Raw genomic sequence first — 20025 nt, 5'->3', positions numbered from 1 at the left:
AACCATCCAAGCAGTTTTTATTCATTAATATTCATAAATACACACAGCAGCTTCATTAGAGATTTCATTATTTTTTTTCCTCTTCAGTTTGAATGTGGAGTATTAGGAGAACCTTTTTGCATGTCAAAAAGTACAGGGCACAGAGGATTTCCCCTCTGATCTGCAACCTACATTTACCTGCTAGAAGTAAAAATTATTTTTAAGTGGAAATGATTATCATATATATCTTTCTCTCTTCCTTTGAATGTACACAATGTAACAAGAGTGACAGACCTGAAATTACAATCACCAAAACAAACCCAAGATAGTTGTTGTCCACTTTCATTGGCAAATACAGCACAGAGGACATTGTCTGCGAAGTGGGATGTCATCAAAGAGGAGGTGGACGAGGCTTGTTTCCTTTATTACTCTCTTTTAAATTTAGATTTTCTAAAGCAACATCTAACGGCATAATATCTACACAGCCCATAGCACCAAAATCAGCAACCTCCCCACGCTCGTCCTCATCAGAGGAGGAGCTTTCTTCCCGCATTAAAGTGGACAGCAGGAGCTCTTGAACAAACAGGCTGCGGTCAGCTCGCTCACTCTCCATTGACTGACGCTCTACTTCAGACATCTTGGGATCGTTCAACCTGCACAAGAAGGGGAGACAAAACAGGAAATAGCTGAAAATTCTGAGGCTTGGGAACACTGTCTAATAATCTACAAGATCATGAAAAGACCTGTGGATGTCTTGGGTTCAGAAAAGATGCATCTGATTTATTTCTACACTTCTGGGAAAGAGACGATCAGAGACTGCCAGTGATCACTCCTTGCTTATATCCAATACCCTGAGTCCCTACCACCAGCACTCTTGAGACCTTAACTGCTCCAATGCTGCTTCTATGGAACCCATTCAGTTCCCCTGAAAAATTCTCGGTTTACCGCAGGGTAGTACAACTTTAGCAAACCTGCATAGTATGTGGAGGGATTACCGCTCAGACAGTTGAATGTATTGCTGCACACGCCATTCAACTTTCCCATCTTCTGCTATCAGATAGTTTGCCACCTTGGTACTTTTTGCGTGGAAATGTAACAAAATGGAGGGTTGCTGTGACGTTCTGCTACAAAGGGAAGACCCCAGGAACCTATTCAGGAGATGAGATTAAAATCTATTTCCCAGGAATCTTCACGCAGGGATTATTCTGACCCAAAGATGGTATTGGGTATCTTTTAGAATTTATATGATCGAGTTGCCGAGATGTAAGCAAAGAAGGAGAAGTCCCTTTTAAATGAAGGAATCACAACAAACAAGATGTTTAAAACCAGGTTCCTTCTCTATTTTTTTAAAGAAGGCATTCCCTTAAGATAAAATTGAGGAAGGAAGAGTAATCTTACAGAGGAAGTAAGCAAGGCAAAGTTGAAGGGCCAAACTGAAGGGGCCAAAGTTACTGAGGCCAATATGAGTAAGTGGGAAAGTGGCTTAAGAATTCTCTTTTCAAAAATGTGGCTAGGTTTTTCAAAATATGGCAACTGTGTACATCTGTGTAGATTTGAGAGGCCCATGCCATGGTACTCCATATGTGGTCTTTTACTCCACTGGGGTTACCTAAGACTTCTAATGGTACAAAAGCAGGCTGTTGGGAGACAGTTGAAGCTGCTAATCATATGTAGTGGGCACACGAGGCAAGCAGATGATTATTAGTCTCAGTTCTACAGGATCTAGCTTTCCTTTTAGGCTTTATATACTATTTCAAAGTTAGCATATAATGTAAATTGTGACAGCAAAGTTGACCATAACTTGAAACTGACAACACACTCAGTCTCCTTCAGTAAAATAATGTCTTTGGAAGAAGTCAGAAGAAATGAAAATGATTTTAAAATAACATAATATTTAAAATATGATAATCAGTCTACAGTGGAGGACCATTATTAATTGGTTCCCTTTTGTTCTATGAGTTCTCATAGAGATTTTGTTTAAAGAGAATTAAAGAGTAATTTAAGAGAAATTTTTGATGAATCCATTACTATCCTCGGTATTTCTACTTTACAACAGATACAATTTTTGTAATGCGTAGATTTGAGAATATGTATATGAAGGATTTAATTTGTTGTAATATATTTTGATTCATAATATTTTTTAAAAATATGCCAGCATCTTGGAATTGAGAGTTAAACATAATGAATTGCAGCTACACATAACAGCACTGTGTTAAATGGCCCTCAGATTGCTCAGTAATTTTCTTGATTTTTCCAGGAATGCGAATTGCAAGAAAAACTTGCATTCAACGCCTACTTTTAAATTACAGTTTGAGCCACTTTAAAACTCTATCCCCTCTCTGCCCTTTGCCACTTAAGCCAACAATTTCATTTTAATAGATACAAGCAGTAACAGAAAAGGCACAAAAGTTTACGTGTGCTTGGTTGCAGATAATGACTGCTGAAGGAGGCGGCTAAAAAGCAGCTTGTGGGAAGGAGGAACATGCCATCAAAATACAGAAATTTCAGAAGCAGGGATGAATTCCTGGAGTGATTCAGAACCAATAATTGCAATTCCGACCCTCTAGAACGAGTTACCTTGTAAGGAGGAACTGAGAGTTCTGGATAGCCTGCTGACTGTTTTCTGTGTTGGATGTGTTGGTTGTTGCTGTGGATTGTGTAATAGTGGTGGTGACGCCGCTAGTGTTGGCGCGCCTTGTCGCGTTACGTGCAGTCTCCAGTTGTTGCCGTGCCGCCTGTGCATGCTGCCGTTCTAACTGCAGTTGCATCTGCAGTTGCTGCAACTGAGACGCGGAAGGGCCAGAGGAATTGAGCTGTCCCCCTGCAGAACGCCTCACACCGGACAACTGAGATAAAAGCTCTGCCAATATAAAAAAAAGGATTCGGGAATTAAGAGTGAAATCTAATGTAACCAAACAGTCCTCTGCCACTACCACCTCACTCTCCCACAGTATCTATTCCATAAGCTTCCCATTTTGCTACTACAAGGTAAAACAGATGAAGGTATACTCATAGTCCCTAAAATGCAGCCCCAATGATCCCCCTACCCTGACACATTGTTAGTGTTTTAACAGCACAGTAGTACATTCAACAAACCCTGAGGATACTTTTGAAGTGGCCGGAATTATTGCTCAAAGCAGCAGTTCCTTAAAACTTTCTCAGCCAGCCCAAATAGTTCATCGTTGCAGCAACTTCTTAAAAATATAAACATCCATGTGGATGTTTAAAGCTCTGATTCACTGAAGACTATTCTAGAGGGAACAGAGATAAAATCTAACAACAGATATTCCTGCTTTTGGGGGGTGAGGTGGAAGAATTTAAATCATGCAAGTACACAAAAATACAAAGGGATATGTAAATATTCACAAATCTTACCAGCTATAGGATCCATGGCTTCCCTATTGCTTGGAGAATATGAACTCTGCGAAGATGAAAAACCACCAGTGGAACTGCTAGTAAAGTGCATGTTGGATCTACGTGCGCGAGGGCCACCCAAACCCCGGCCTGGGTGAAACATTCTACGTACATGCCGAACACCACTGGATTCGTCGTAAGCAATGAGTTAAGGGAAGGAAAGTGTCAACACGCAAACAGGAATGCCTTAGCCACTAAGCTTCTTTCTTAGTTTAGAGGAGCAATGACCACATTCAAGGCTAGCCAGCCCTCCAAGGCCCGTGCACTACACTCACCAGGCATCCATACTGTATGCAAACACACCTCCCCCCCCCCCCCACGCAAGCTCTTTTTAATTGGAACACACCACTCTCGTGGCCAGCGCTGGGCTGAGAGGCCTAAATCTCTCCTCCCAGCCTAGTGCTGCAATCATAGCCTCTGAAGAGCAGACGCAGCAATTTCCCTCCCCATTGCAATACTTGCATGGGAGGAATGGAACCCCAGACTTGGTGAAAGGGCCCAATTATTCGACACCCGCGTTGCCCCAGTTCCAGCCCAAGGAACCTTCAGAAGGGAGTTGCTCCCCTGGGTGTTATAGATATGTGTATTTTAATGAGCTGAATACAGTAAAAGATTATCAGTCACGGGGGTAGGGAGTGTGTATTTGTTATATCATATATTTTTGCATTAATTGTGATGTTTATGCCAACGGAATTACAGGCTATTCTTGTAATTCTTCTGAACGCTTTCTTGGGGCATTCCCAAAGCTTGAGGAGAGGTTACTTGCTCAGACAGAATGTATTTTCTTTCAAATCTTTCCTCAAAAGAAAGGAAAATACCACATTTTTCTCCCTATAGGACGCACTTTTCCCCCTCCAAATATGAAGGGGAAATGTGTGTGCGTCCTATGGGGCGAATGCAGGCTTTCGCTGAAGCCTGGAGAGCGAGAGGGGTCGGTGCGCACCGACCCCTCTCGCTCTCCAGGCTTCACGGATCTCTCCGCAAGCAGCGGGAGCGCTCCCGCTGCTTGCGGAGAGTTGCCGGCATGCCGAAGCCTGTGCGCGCTGAGATCAGCGCGTCCAGGCTTCGCGGACCTCTCCGCAAGCAGCGGGAGCCAGCGCTGGGCTCCCACGGCTTGCAGAGAGCTGCCTGTTTGGGGGCTGGGGTCGGGGGAAGCTCGGGCCTCCCCCGCCCCAGCCCCGCGCCTGGGGGGGGAATAATTTCCCCCCCTTTATTTCCCCCCCAAAAAACTAGGTGCGCCTTATGTGTGTCCTATAGGGCGAAAAATACGGTAAATCCTATCAGTTTATACTAGCCAATAGTGGTGCAATTAACATGAAGTGCTCTGGAGTTTCTCTTGCTTATCTAGCTATTCAAAGAAAACTATGTAACACGCTAACAAAAGCACCTATTTCAGAATCAACATGGGTGGCTATTAGTATAGAAAGCAAAAAAATTCTTCAGTTGCTGCTTCTTGACTGAGGCAAGGATATTAAATCTCTTGGAGCTCTATGTTCCAGTGTAAGATGAGCTGCAAAGTCATCCGTCACATGATTGGGATCTCCTCCTGGTAACGCTGCACAGATCGGACAAATCTGTAATGACAGAAGAAAGGCCATAGGAGCAAGTGTCTTCAAGGCCAAAAAAAAAATGACCAACACGCTGAACAGAAGCTACTACATGCTGAGAAAATAGCAGCCCTCGTACAACTCACCCTCCAGTTCATAACGATTCTGAAGACCAGCCTTCCAAATAATCAGGAAGTCAGGGAAAGCCCCCATTCAGTCACCTGATTGTCGCCTGAGCACTGCTCCCCTCCTTGCTGCCAGTACAAACAGGAAGGAGCTGCTATCATACAAACAGGTACAGCCCTGTGCCTTTCATGCTGCTGGACAGGGAAGAGCCAAGATGAGCAACTGTCCTTGCTACTTCATAGTTTCTTCACAAACCACGGCTCTTAAAGCAACTGCTTCTTTTCTGACTCCCCCAGACGTAACACGGAGCACTTTGTGTCTAAAAGAAGGCAAAAGAGCAGGGAGCTTCCATGGCACTGCTATGGAGACAGAGTGTGGGCTGGTATATTCTTCCTTGCTAGAGAGGAACTAGTTCATCAGCTCCACCTAGTTTATCTTGGCAAACTCCAGAGGAGGGGGCTTGCTTGGACTGATTCTCTCCCTAACAGAACTACTTTTTGTCCCTAACACTCTGCTACCGAGAAAGGGTAGGAAAGAAATATAGGGTCAGTCCAGGCAACTGGGGCACATCCTTCCAAACAGAATTCTGTATGAGAGCGCTTCATTCTGGAGGTTTGCACTCGCCCCCCGCCCCCCCCCTAGAAAGGCAGAAAAACAGAAAGCCTAGTAAGCAGCCTTGAAAGCAGAGGATCTTCATTCTGGAGGCAGAACACAGAAGCTGTTTCTCCTTTCCAGGAGGAGATGAGGAGAAAAGCAGATCACCTACCACTATACTAATATTACAGGACAATACTAAACACAGGGCTGTCTTGTCTGAAAACAATTATTACCCCAGCCAAGAGGTTATTTTCAAGCCAGATAAAAGTACTGAAAGTAGGACTTGTACAAAAAACAAACAAAACTACAAAGCAGATGCAACATCAAATATATTTCCCAGACGGATAAATGGGTGTTTACCATGAGTGTCCATTTGTTAAACGTTTTAGTTCTGTTTTAAAGGCATCTGTTCTTTTTGTGTGCTTTAACTGTTTTTAATTATCCTATGTGCAAATTGCCTTGATTCAGTGGTTTAGAAGGCAATACATAAAACAATTGTAATAATAATTGGAAACATGGAACACAGCAGCCACTTTAGACAGAAAACAAACGATTACAAAGGGAAGATTTAACAGCACTTGTGTTTCAATAAATATGAGTGATTTGATTTAGCTCAATCATTTTACTAAAGGGACGGGAAACAGCTTCAGCCACGTCGCCATACTTTTAAGCTTGCTGTGTCTTCTTGTGCCACTCTGTTTTCAATAATGAGAAGTAAAATGAACACAAAATGCAGACTTATCTGACTATGCAAGAACATGCACTGACGCATACCAAGTTTTGCTGCCCAATATTTCTTCCCGAGAAGGTTAATATTTCTTTCTGCAGAGTCTCTTTAAACCCAAGGGATTTTATAAATGACAGATAATCCTGTGTGAGTTTGTCCAGGAGACCAAAACATACAAGACTTCAAAGCTTTTCTGTGCCACACCTATTGGTGCATCAAATCTGATGAATACAATTTAAATAAACCTATATACAAGTTCTGATTTTGTTAGGCAGCGCTCAGGCACCTCTGCCCCTTCCAGTCTTCTCCTTTGCTGTTACCTGAGCTGCCTTTGCTAAGTCATCAGTTTGGAGCATAGGAGAAAAACCTTAAGAGCTGCCTGCAAGCAACCTGCCACATTTGCAGAGACAGAGAGACTTCTAAGTGAATGAGACAGGATTATGGTTCCTCTGATTACTTCTGGAATAAGCCTAACCTCCCTACGGCATTGCACAGAAAACTCTCAAGAGCAATGCCTGGGATACCAGGAAGAATGGAGCACTTTGCTAAGCACTATCATCACCATTCAGACTGGTATAGTATTTCACATCTATGAAACATTACTGCCACCCTGTGGAATCAATCCTAACTATGTTACGGGCTGAATTGTAAGATCAGTAGTGCTGCAAGGTTTAATTGGTAGATTAGTCAATGAAAGCTTGAACTCTGAGTATTAACTGAGCCTTTCAATAAGGTATACAAATACCTCAACTGCAGAAAGGTGTGCTTGGTTACATATTTGGAAGACTTCACTATAAGGACAATAATGGAACAGTTGTTCTTCATCCAGTATTTCAAGCCAGCATATGGAGGTTTTGATAATGTGCATATTTAGTTACACATAATCAATTAAAAGGAAAATGATGAATCAGCTGAACATTCTTTAACTGAAAACTAGCAATTTCTGCACCAAATTTCTAATGTAAACCTGGACTTGGAAGCAAAATTTGTTTTATTCTCCAACCACCAAACTGTCCACAGGCTGATGGACTCAGAATATGCTGATTCAATGGCAACACTATATAGGTGTCTTTACCTAGGTAAAAATGAAACTGCACCCTACTAAGCTCAAGCTTGCGATGTTAACAAAAGAACAGGGATCTTACTGTAACCAAAGCGCAGAAAATGAGAGAACCAGGTTTCCTCCGATGTCCCCCCCCCCAAAAAAAGAAATCACAACCCAAATATTTCTGATTATTCTCCCATGCATGCTATCCTCTGAAAGCTAGCATATTGCATAGTTAAAGAGTATGAGCTACAAGCCAGCAAGTCTCTGGCTCAAATGAGCTTCATAGGCTGCCTCTGGAAATGCATGGATAGTAGTAGTAGTAGTAGTAATAATAATAATTTTTATTTATACCCCGCCCTCCCCAGCCAAGGCCGGGCTCAGAGTGGCTTACAAGCAATAATAAAAACAAGTTGAATGATTACAACTTAAAAACAAAATTAAAATACAATATTAAAATATTGAAACATTAAAATATTAAAATGTAGCCTCATCACAGGAGGAGAAGGAAAAGAAAAAAAGAGAGGGAGGGAGGGAATCAAATTGGCTCCAAGCCAAAGGCCAGGCGAACAACTCTGTCTTACAGGCCCTGCGGAAAGAAATCAGATCCTGCAGAGCCCTGGTCTCATGAGGCAGAGCGTTCCACCAGGCCGGAGCCAGAGTTGAAAAGGCCCTGGGCTCTGTTTGAAGCCAATCTAACTTCCTTAGGGCCCGGGACCACTAGGGTGTTGCTATTTATGGACCTTGAGGCTCTCCGCAGGGCATACCGGGAGAAGCGGTCCTGTAAGTACGAGGATCCTAGGCCGTGAAGGGCTTTGAAGGTCAAAAGCAGCACCTTAAATCTGACCCTGTACTCCATCGGGAGCTAGTGCAGCTTGAAAAGCACTGGGTGAATATGCTCCCATGGCAGAGACCCCATGAAGAGCCTCGCTGCAGCACTCTGCACCCGCTGGAGTTTCTGGGACAGCTTCAAGGGCAGCCCCACGTAGAGCGAATTACAGTAGTCAAGCCTGGAGACGACTGTCGCATGGATCACTGTGGTCTACAATACTGGTCTACCTTAAAGGGTAGTTGTAAGGATTATTGAGATAATGTACGTGAAGGTCTCTGAACACCCTAAAGATAGATATTTGGCTGAAGAGCCTGCTGTATCAGGCGAGTGTGCCATCTAATCCAGCATCCTGTTCTCACAGTGGCCGAACTCATGCCTGTGGGAAATCAGCCAGCAGGATTCAAGTGCAAGAGCACTCTCCCCTCCTGTGGTTTCCAGCAGCTGATATTCAAAAGCTCTGCTGCCTCCATGTATGGAGGCAGACCATAGCTATCCTGGCTACTAGCCCTCAATAGCCCTCTGCTCCATGAATTTGCTTGATTCTCTTTTAAAGCATTTTGGTCACACGTTTCCTCCAAGTGTAAATAGCATGGCCTTGCATTCAGAATAGAGAAGGGGCAACTGCATTTGCTCAGATATGGCACAAAGGATTCTCAAGGTAAAGTCTGTATTATTTTCCAGGGGAGGATTTTCCAGGGGAAGCGGGGCCAGAAGAGAAAACCTGAAAATAAAATTGTCAATGGGAAAAAAAAGACATTGGTAAGTGATCTCCTGCAACTTTTAATATTAAATTAGTATTTATAAATTGTAACTAATTTTCTATTTTTAAAAAACCCCACGATAGGCAGAATTTCAAGTTTCAAGCTATTGTTGGTGTTATTCAGAAGCAAGGCTGACTGTGCTTACCACTTCTGTTGATGTTTCTGCATGTTCTGAAGTAACGTGTTCTTGAAGAGATGTTTCCGTATACCCCATTTTTCCACAATAAGGACAAGTAAAAGACTGTGGCTGCTCTACAGAGAAAGCTTCTCCACCATAGTACAAATCTGGGGAAAAAATAAGATATGTGAGAATTCCATTCATAAAAAAATGATCATGGTTACAAATATAGGACACATTAAACTTAACTCAAACATATGGTCTAATGTACAATTCAATTATGAAGAGTTGCATCCAACTAATTCACAGTATGTGTGGAACTTCCATGAGTACAACACAACTTTCCCTCTCTTTCTTCCCCCTGCAGCCCCCAAATTTGCTCTGGGTTTGCCTCCAAATCTCCAGAGCAGATTTGGGGGAGGGGGGAAGTTCTATTGAGTTTACACAAGTTGTTCTGCACACCCAATCGAACACAATCATCTCTCACTACAGGATTTTCATTTTGTGTTTTGTTAGCCACATAATCTTTTTTTTATTAATTATTATTCAGAACTGAGAAAGAATCTACAAGGCTAATGACATTTTCCTACACAAAGTAATCCTAATAATACTATGCTTAGAAGTGCTAAGTGTGTTAATATTTTCACACCTGAAAACAAACCAGTGTCAACAACCACTAAGGCATCTTACAGAATAATATACATCATTAGTTCTTTAAACAAGAAAAGCTCAAACACCAGATCCAGTTTTCCTCTGCTGCATTTGTAGTTTGTACACCTGGACTCACAAGAAAGTGGTCACAAAGCCAAGCAACCCCAAACAAATATACAAGCAGAAACACAAACTGCTGCTCTCCACCACCACAACTGTAGAATGACAATAAAGCCTTACTTGACATGTGTTTATGCAAGGAAAATATTATTTCCCCATTGAAAGCAGAAGCATTTTCTTTGTTCCCGCAGAAGTCCCACAATGAAATGAATATACCATGAGTAGCAGCAGCAGCAACAGCAGTGCACTTGGCAGACTGGACTCAGCCAGTAGAGCAGGAGAATTGATCTCAGGGTTGTGGGTTAGAAAAGATTCCTGCATTGCAGGGGGTTGGACTAGATGACCCTGGTGATCCCTTCCGATTCTATGATAATGACAGACATAACCTCTACTAGATATATGTGCTGCCTCACTTGAAAAACTGCCACCTATTCTCCATGTCTTAACTATGCTGAAGGAATCTGTCAGCTCTAACGTTAAACCTGGTTAGAACTAACCAACAATTCCCTTAAACCAGAATTTGAAACCAAGATTAACATCTATACCACCAAACTGTTTAAATGCAGTCCTGGGGAAAGGTTTGCTTCAGGAATGAGACAAATTGTAGTGACAGAATGCAGGTCCCAGATGTTAGATTCTGATTTGCTGACCCCTCTTCTCAACAGGGAACAAATGTTATGACTGCACAATGCAAACATTAAAGCAACACGGAATGCTTGAAGCCGGATAATCCCACTCTCCCCGCAGTGAAAGTTACTCCAATACAAGAAAGGTTGGGTAAAAGATCCAAGTACAGCTATTCTTCCTCAAACATACAAAATAGAAAACATCCTTGAATGCTGCTGTACGTACCAAGCTATGAAAATACACAAATGATGCTTATGTGAACTTGAAAAAGAGCAAGAATGTCACTCAGGAATACAGACTGCTACCTGGTCCCACAGAAACCAACAGAAATAGGACAGTACTTAAGAAAGCTTGCTCTATATATCTCTACTCTAGCACTTAAGCAGATTTTAATGAGGCCACATAAGTGACATTAATATTGTTTTCAAGTGAGTTCTAATGAATATCCCAGAAAACTATATCCATGGCAATAAGCTAACAGGCTCCCTACGCCCCCTTGTAGTCAACCAATATTTTCTTAAATGAAAATCTACTGAAGAACCATCACTTTTTGTAATACAGTGGTACCTCGGGTTACATACGCTTCAGGTTATAGACTCCGCTAACCCAGAAATAGTACCTCGGGTTAAGAACTTTGCTCCAGGATGAGAACAGAAATCGTGCTCTGGCGGCACGGCAGCAGTGGGAGGCCCCATTAGCTAAAGTGGTGCTTCAGGTTAAGAACAGTTTCAGGTTAAGAACGGCCCTCCGGAACGAATTAAGTACTTAACCCGAGGTACCACTGTACATGTGTTTCTCACTATAAAGGATTTTAATCTCTGTAGGAGCATGAAGAGTTTTTAAGAGTACACGTAGCCTCCCCATCAGTTTTGGTCTGCAGAGCAAAGCTTTTGGTACCATTACCGCTGTTTCTGTAAATGATGTTCTGGTTTAGCTATTTGCAACAGTCATCCCAGACACTAGCCAGAAACCTCTGGAATCCATGTCCGAATAGGGCAAATCTTAAGTTTCGCACTGCAATCCAGGCATCACAATGTATCTGTAACACCATAGATAAAGCTAGTGGTGTTTTGTGGTTTGGGGGCATGGGGCATGGGGAATGGGGAGTGGTGCTTGCCAGTAGAGCTCCAGGCTGAAGCAGTCAACCCTGCAGGTGAATCAATTTGCTGAGGCACTTAACTGGAGGCTTTGATGGACCTGTTCCATTTTATGCTATTTGTTTTCATTTGATGCTTATTCATATTGTTTTATTTTTCTTTCGCAAGCAGCTCTGAGAACCCATATTTAAAAGTGGGATAGAAGTCTTCTATATACTAGATCCTACTATCATAAAAAAGGTTGTTTCATCAGAGGGAAGGAAATGCAAAGAGTCAGTACTGGGTTGCAGTTATGGGGGAAATTTGCAACATTATTGGTAACGTGGTCCAGCCAGTTCAAGCTCGGTACCTCCTCTCTACATTTTAAAGCAACAACTCCTCAGCAACATTAAAACCATTTGGCCTTTATCTGGTAGCGGAAACCTGCCCTGCTGTGGGCCCAGGGATGGAAAGATGGTTTCAAATTTTACAATCAATAACTGGCTCAAAAGGGTTGTACATGCTGCAGTCATGGAAAAAATTGCTCATCAGCGGTGTATGCTGCAGGAAAATGCAGAGCCTGAGGATTATGTGGATATTTGTTGTAATTTTATTACATATCTCAGAATCGCCCAAGCTCAATATAGTCCCCACAAATTATTTATCTGAAAGTAGTTTTAGTATTTTACCCATTTGTTTACCTTACCCATGACTTACCCAAATTTTTCTTTCTTACATTTAGAATCTGTTAACGCTCTTTCATTATTTTAATCTAAATGTGAATTTATATATAAAAAAATGGTGCCATTTTTTTTCTTTTATGTACCCAAGATGTGTACTGTTGTTTTGTTCTTTTCTCTTTTTTAAAAAAAAACACATGCATACCCATTGAATTAAAAATAAACAATTTTAAAAAGGGGTTGGTTCATCAAAGAGAAGAAAATGCAAAGAGCCGCCTGTCCCTTTGTGTTTATGAATTGTTCCTGCTCCTCACTCCTGAATCTTCTTTTAAAATGAAATGCAAAGTAGAATGAAATGCCAATATAGCGGGAAAGGCCCAGTATACTCAGGTCTTCCAGTGACACGTCTGAACAAAATGTAACATGGGAAAAATTATAAGCCACAGGAGACATTAGTCACATTTCACAAAGTGAAATTTGGCCCCCTCATTTTCTGCAAGAAGTTTGCAGCTCCAGAAGTCCTTTTCTACACTACAGCAAACAAACCAGAAAGCAGAACAGGATATGAGCTGGTGTGTAAACAGCAAGTTAGTTCCACTCAGGCCTGATTCATAACTCATACTTTGCGAATTCTCCCCTTGTGCTTCTGCTGCACAACGCTGCAGAAGCAGCATAGTTCTTCTCAACGCACAGTCCGGCACAATCACAACCCTCTGCTGGTTGTGCATATAGCTACCATCTGTAATCTATGTCCTGTGCAGACTCTTCTATAATAAAAGGCACCATACCAATGATACACTTCCCTGTACTGGCACGGGTTGTGGTGATTTACTATGCAAACCAACCTATCCATGAAGGGGGGTGATTACCCCTGACATGCAACAACCACCACACTTCCAGGATGAACCCATTTTCTTGAAATAAACACATATGAGCCTTTAGATTTCCCCTCAACCCCATCTTATCCTTGCAACAAGCTGTGAAGTAGCCAATGAGCTTGATGGTGCAGTGGAAACTTGGACCTGAGTCTCCCCAGTTCCCTGCTTGACCCCACACAGGCTCTTTCACAGATCCTCTTCTCCCAAAGATTTGACAGAAGGCCTGGCTGAGGAATGGACAGGCAGAAGGGAGGGAATAAATTGAGGGAAATTTCTGGCTGGACTTCCTGCAACTCCACTCAGAGAATAGGGACAGGACAAGCTAAGGGCTGTATGTCGAAACTGGAATACAGGAGACAAACGTAATTCATAAGTGGATGAGGAGGAAACACTGTAATGTGTGAATGAAGAAACTGCAGCTCTCCTATTTTTGTCAAACCACCAAACAAGCTTGAGAGGAGGCAGGTAAACCACACTAAACAAACCTGTACTTGATAGACGTACAACCACATACACTGGAGGCAGCATTCTGCTAAATATAGGCTCTGGTACTTGTCTGGAGAGCTAATATGCCCTCCCTCTGTTTGAATACCACTTCAAAACAAAATATTGGCCTCAAAGGAGTCTTATCTCAGGCTGAAGAATGGAGTTTAAAATGCTTCAGACAAATAAATTTTGATCATATATATTAAAAATAACGTTTCAACAATGATAAAGTCATAGAACCTCAAAGTAAGAGAGAGCTATAAAATTAGTAAAAGAGAACCTGCTTACATGACTGGAAGGTATTTTATAGCTACACTCCCGTAGCACCATTATAACCCAGGTATGTCCCAAGGAGATACAAGAAATGAGTAAGGTGCACTGAAGCTACAGAGGCTGCCCAAACCTGTAGTATGTCTAGCAACGCAAAATTACATGGTTTAAGCAAGTGAATATGTTATGTATCAAAGTCAAAAGGTGTAGTGCAGTGGCTACAGCAGTTCTCCCCCACAAGGGAGAGAGAGAGAGAGAGAGAGAGAGAGAGAGAGAGAGAGAGAGAAAGAGAAAACGAACAAGAAACAGTTACAAATTAGAGACATCTAATTCCATTTTGGTGGTCAAAACATACACCAGCTGAGCCAACACACGTTTTGACCACCAAAATGGAACAACTTGTTATTTTTGATGGCATGCTGGCTACTTTTACTCTGCTCTGATTATGCTGTGGGCTTTTCATATATATATTATTGGAATTTAATATTTGAAGTTCTGTACCACTAAAATGAGAATAGCCATATTGCACAGGTTTATACCTTCGGTTTTCTGGGGGAAGGTACCAATTCATTTTTGAAATGTTTTCTCTCGCTCTCAAATCCCCCAACACTTTGAATTCTGTATCTACAATTTGCATTCTACTTCCACTTGCCACACTATTACTTCGTCTTGAAAGGCTAAGGAATTAACTTCACTTGTTTTTCCTTCTAATTCCAGGTTCAACAAAATAAAACAAAACAAACCACTGATGAACAGCAACAATAAAAAGGAATTAACCTGTATTTGATTATTCATGTTTATGAAAATTCTCATGTGCTTTTTAAATAACCGAATATCCCTTCCCATCTTCCTGTTTCTTCTTATACACAAAATCCAATTCTATGCAAGTTGACTCAGAAGTTTCACTGAGTCCAGTTAGGCTTCACTCCCAAGTAAACATCGATTGGATGGGAGGCTAAAAATCATAAAGTGTCAGCAAGGGGCTTAACTTTTTTTAATTCCCTGTGAAGTGCTTGTCTGAATAGTGCTCATATTAAATGCAATCAAAACTAAATGAAGAAAAATAAAAGCAAAACAAAATAATGTATACGTATGCCATCTGAAAAGAGCAAGGTTAGTTTGGGAAACATCCTAAGTTATATAAAAATCACTATATATGTCTTGTGACCCCCCAAAAAAGCAAGAATCACTTACCAAAATCTACCCTTGTTAGTATGCACTGCATTGGATGGTCAGTTGTATGCCTTGTCGTCGTTGCACCACTTTCATAACAAGATGCACACAGATCGTAATCGTAGCAAATTAAACACTTGTATCTGCGACCTCGAAAATTTCCTTTTAAACATGCATCGCAGCTGACACCTACAAACAAAAAGAAATGGTTATTAACTATACATTATACTACATTTAAATGTGAAGTAGTGAACCTAGTAATACCTACAACTTCAAAAATTAATTTAACTCCACTGTTAAGTGTTTCGTGTTAGTCACATAGTTTCTATTGGGAAAGAAAGGTGGGCTATAATCTGGACGAACAAACAACAAATTTGGGTGTAGTTATTGCAGTTATGTGAAAGAAACCCATTTGGGTTGCTTAGTGAATATCTTCTTAATTAACCCTGAAAACAAGAACTCAAAGTATGAAAATCACTGGATATCATTAACATACTAATTGTAGCATGCTTGAAGAGCTGTGTAGATAAATATCTGTGCTTCCTAGCAGTAGTCACCTAAAAATTAATAGTAACTTTGAGTTTAACTATAACTACTATTGTGTCCACTTCAGTTGACTGGCAATGTGTTAATTCAGAAGAATGGTCAATAACAAAATGAAATAATGAGTTTCTAAAAGGAGAAACTTTTCAACAGAAGAATATGGTAGAAGAAAATTTTCAGCTCCACATCTTTCATCTGACACAACCACACAACCTCTCTATTAGTCCTTGTTACCCAAGTAGCAACAAGTTCCAGAGATCTTACCCAAGTAGCAACATTCCAGAGATCTCCTTGCACTACAATACAAATTTTCTTCACATTCTGCAATGTTTCTGCAGCCAGGGATTTGGATGCAGACTTTCCAAGGATAATACTGTTCCTGGAACGCTCTTTCCCCCACTTTGTCCTTAAGGTGGAGCTACTGCTGGAGCAGAATCCAATCCACCAAGCAGAATAAGTTATTCTGTTTGATTTTATATTTGCACAAGAGTATAACCTGATCCAGGGACGTGGGTGGGGGAACTGTGGGGTAAACCACAGAACCTAGGACTTGCCGATCAGAAGGTCAGCGGTTCGAACCCCCACAACGGGGTGAGCTGCCCTTGCTCGGTCCCTGCTCCTGCCAACCTAGCAGTTCAAAAGCACCTCAAAGTGCAAGTAGATAAATAGGTACCGCTCCAGCGGGAAGGTAAACGGCGTTTCCGTGCACTGCTCTGGTTTGCCAGAAGCGGCTTAGTCTTGCTGGCCACATGACCCGGAAGCTGTACGCCGGCTCCAGCCAATAAAGGGAGATGAGCACCACAACCCCAGAGTCGGTCACGACTGGACCTAATGGTCAGGGGTCCCTTTACCTTTATATCCTGATCCAACCCAACATATGCATAATCCTAAAGATAATAATTTGCAAAAAAACAACAACCCACAACTACAAAGTGTAATAACCTTCCCACTTTTTATTTAGAAGTTTGCATGAATAGGAATCTTATTTATGAATCTGTTAAGAGCCACATAACATTTAACCAACTTTAAAATGTTTCTAGGTATGTTTTAAAATACCTAGTAAACTCATAATCTCAAGCTTCTAATTTATAGTAATTGCACAATTGCCTGTCTGTAATTGCCATGCAAATGTTTAAAGAGAACTGAACGTTCTCTTTCAGTTACAGATCTAGAGCAAAGATCGTGAGCAGTACCTCGCTTCAATCCATGCCAATCTCTCAAAACCACAACTATTTTTCAGAAGACCCTGGCAGCTGGTTCTGTATTTCTACAATGACTCTCACACTTAACTGGCAGACACCAGCTCACAGCCTTCACAAGGGCAGTACTGCCACGGATCACTTACTACAAATCAAGGTACTCAAAATAGTGCTTACAGCAACACTGTAACATAGACCACACAATGCAACTGAGGGCAGGGAACACCGAGGCTGAGAAAATATAGCAACTTGCTATGCAGTGAGCTTGTACCAAGAATGCACCATGCATTTTCGTCTTTCAGACTACCTGTAATGAGGACATCCTCCCCCCAACGTTGCCAGCCCTAGTAAATTATTGATAAGTGAAATATGAATGTGCATCAGTGACAATAAAATAGAACTGCTTTCCTAACAAAAATCACACCCACACTTTAAGCCAACAGTCCTCCAACTAAAGGGACGCGGGTGGCGCTGTGGGTAAAACCTCAGTGCCTAGGACTTGCTGATCGAATGGTCGGCGGTTCGAATCCCCGCAGTGGGGTGAGCTCCCATCGTTCGGTCCCAGCTCCTGCCCACCTAGCAGTTCGAAAGCACCCTTAAGTGCAAGTAGATAAATAGGTACCGCTTTATAGCAGGAAGGTAAACGGCGTTTCCGTGTGCTGCGCTGGTGCTGGCTCGCCAGCTGCAGCTTCGTCACGCTGGCCACGTGACCCGGAAGTGTCTTCAGACGGCGCCGGCTCACGGCCTCTTGAGCGAGATGAGCACACAACCCTAGAGTCGGACACGACTGGCCCGTATGGGCAGGGGTACCTTTACCTTTACCTTTACCTCCAACTAAATGGCAGGCCTCAATCAACATACAAGCACTCCATTTATCAGCAATAAAACCACCTCTCTTTGGATTTCCAGAACGCTGACCCAATTTCCAACGTTGTTCTATGACCATTCGCCCTTGAACTTCAGCCGAGGTGTTTTCTGTCTCCCCAATCCCCACACTTTTACTTCCCCAACAGATTTAGATTGCCAATAGAAATAGGACAGAACCACTGAAAGCTATGCCACTGGAGGGTAGAAGGATAAAGATAAAAATGGCTCAATCTAATTTTAAATGATGGAACAGACTACTTTCCTAAGATGTTTTCAGCATTATTCAGCCGCTAACGTTTCCGCGTCCAAATTTAAAAGGCTGCTGTTTCTTTTGGTATCATCTAGAAATGTTAAGGTGAGCTTAATGGGGTTTGCTTTCTCATCAAAATGTTATAAGCTTTCTTATAATGAAGGCGTAAATAATGTTTGTATCAAACAGCAATATACAATATCACAGTATTTCAATTTTGTAATTAAACGCTCTGGAGCAGTGTTTACTTAATTGGATTCCTTTACAAGAGCACCCCCCCCCAAAAAAAAGTTGCAGGGCCAGGCTGGGCTCTGACGGTTGATTGGGGCAGTCCTGAAGGAGGAGCCAGGCAACCTTGTGCAGTTTCCGGTGCTCCTTCTGATGCTTTCTTTTCAGAATGGTTAATTGCTTCCATTTTTCAAAGGCCACAAAAGACACCTGAAATAACCCAAGGGAATCAAAACAGCAGCAAAAGTGTGGAAAAGCACCACATTATGATTTTTGGATTTTATTGTACTGATGATATACACAATTTATTTTCAGCATAACAACGGGGGGGGGGGGTGGCGCCTAGATATTCCATTGTGGCGACTGTAACTCAGGTTTAAGGTGTCATTTGGCGACTGTATACGAGTTTCTAACACTGATTTACAATTCATAAAGTGGGAATGGCCCAGTTTACACCACTTACACACCTTTCCAGTGCAAGTTCAAGAACCTGATCACTTGTTGCAAGTAAGTTCAAGAGACTCCAGTACTCAAACTACACCAGTCCATGAAGGTGCAAATCCTCTTTTGTTTGAGGGATCAATTTTAAATTGGCAGATTGAACTAAAGTGTCATTTGACCAATCGTTCTCACTTCCCCCCCTGTATTTTCCATAGGCCACTTGAAAATTGCTGGGGTTCTTTGTGGATCTCGTAATAAACCAGGCTAGACTGCTAAGATGAGTACCTTAACTGGCAGGTGTTTAGGGAGAAATCAGTAATCACCAGCAACATACGATGAAGGTCAAGGGCCCCACGCCAGGGCCTTGTTATCTAGTTCAATAATCTGGCACTGGTCAAAACAGCCTCAATCTCTACCATCACATCAGAAAAAAATTAATCAAGCACAGGGCCAAGGTCAAATATTCTTGACTCTTCTGCAACCTTTCTGTGACCACATGAACAAAGATTGTAGACCACAATTTGAGAATTTCTCCTTATTAAACAATGGTAGTCAAATTGTAATAGATGTGGCTGAGAGTGAAGGCTATACACTCTTTTATTGGTTGAGACAACTATGGTTCCAATATGATAGTACAGTAGAGAGTGAAAAACTATTTTTAGAAGCAAATGTGATTTTTAATACTACATGGTAGTTTGGGGTTAATAAATTTGTATGTTAAACTTATTACAGTACCTATTAAAATACCTATGAATGATATTTTGGCAATATTAATTTAAGTCAATTAGTTAAAATACATTCATTAACTAAAAATTATGTAATCACTGTTCGTAAATGCACCCAAATGTCTAATCTCAACCATTTTTTAAAAAAGCTCAAGCATTTTTTTTATGTGTCCTGGTTTTTACTTTTTGAAATGTGGCAACCCTAGTTATAGGGAAATTCATTTCACACTGACTCACAAGCATCACATGACACTGCATTAATTAAGCCAACAGGATATGCAACGGTCCCTCCCCTCTTCAACTTCCAGAAGATGAATAGGCAATAAAGGGAGAAAAAATAAGTTCTTCAGTCTTAATAAGATAAATGCTTGATTTGGATGTGGCTTTATGTACAGTAAGACCACATCTTGGAATTCCACATTTGTTCATGGCAGTTTTCAGAATACAATATAAAAATAAACAAAAACATCTGCACGTCTCAAAAATAAACCCATGATGACAAGTTCAAGGTACAAGAAATACATCCATGTTCTCATCATTGCCAACAGCTCTCATTTTGCGGTTTTCAGGACTTTTGAATTCAGAATGGTGGTTTTTTCCGACTGTGGCTCCCCATGGGTGTAACCAAGGGGGGCAACTGCCCCCCACAAGTAAAAAGCAATACA

General features: G+C 41.6%; 1 protein-coding gene across 4 annotated transcripts in view; it reads right to left on the bottom strand.

The window, feature by feature from the left end:
* The window catches only part of KCMF1 (potassium channel modulatory factor 1), a 43059-nt gene continuing 23034 nt past the window's right edge, over nucleotides 1-20025 (bottom strand). For 2 of the 4 annotated variants that reach the window (XM_083481550.1, XM_083481551.1), the window contains exons 2-7: nucleotides 15129-15296; nucleotides 9174-9313; nucleotides 4866-4967; nucleotides 3355-3529; nucleotides 2557-2839; nucleotides 1-632 (exon numbers count right to left, since the gene is read on the bottom strand). In XM_083481550.1, coding sequence (XP_083337676.1) covers nucleotides 371-632; nucleotides 2557-2839; nucleotides 3355-3529; nucleotides 4866-4967; nucleotides 9174-9313; nucleotides 15129-15296 — 1130 coding nt within the window. In that variant the 3' untranslated portion in view covers nucleotides 1-370. Of the gene's footprint in view, nucleotides 633-2556; nucleotides 2840-3354; nucleotides 3530-4865; nucleotides 4968-9173; nucleotides 10980-11323; nucleotides 12179-15128; nucleotides 17295-17677; nucleotides 19969-20025 lie in introns of those variants that run through there. The other 2 variants (XM_083481552.1, XM_083481553.1) reach the window with 2 other exon arrangements.

The sequence above is a fragment of the Podarcis liolepis genome, assembly GCF_965112155.1.
Source record: "Podarcis liolepis genome assembly, chromosome: 17".
In the NCBI taxonomy this organism is placed as follows: domain Eukaryota; kingdom Metazoa; phylum Chordata; class Lepidosauria; order Squamata; family Lacertidae; genus Podarcis; species Podarcis liolepis.
This window is presented reverse-complemented; position numbering and strand designations above follow the sequence as displayed.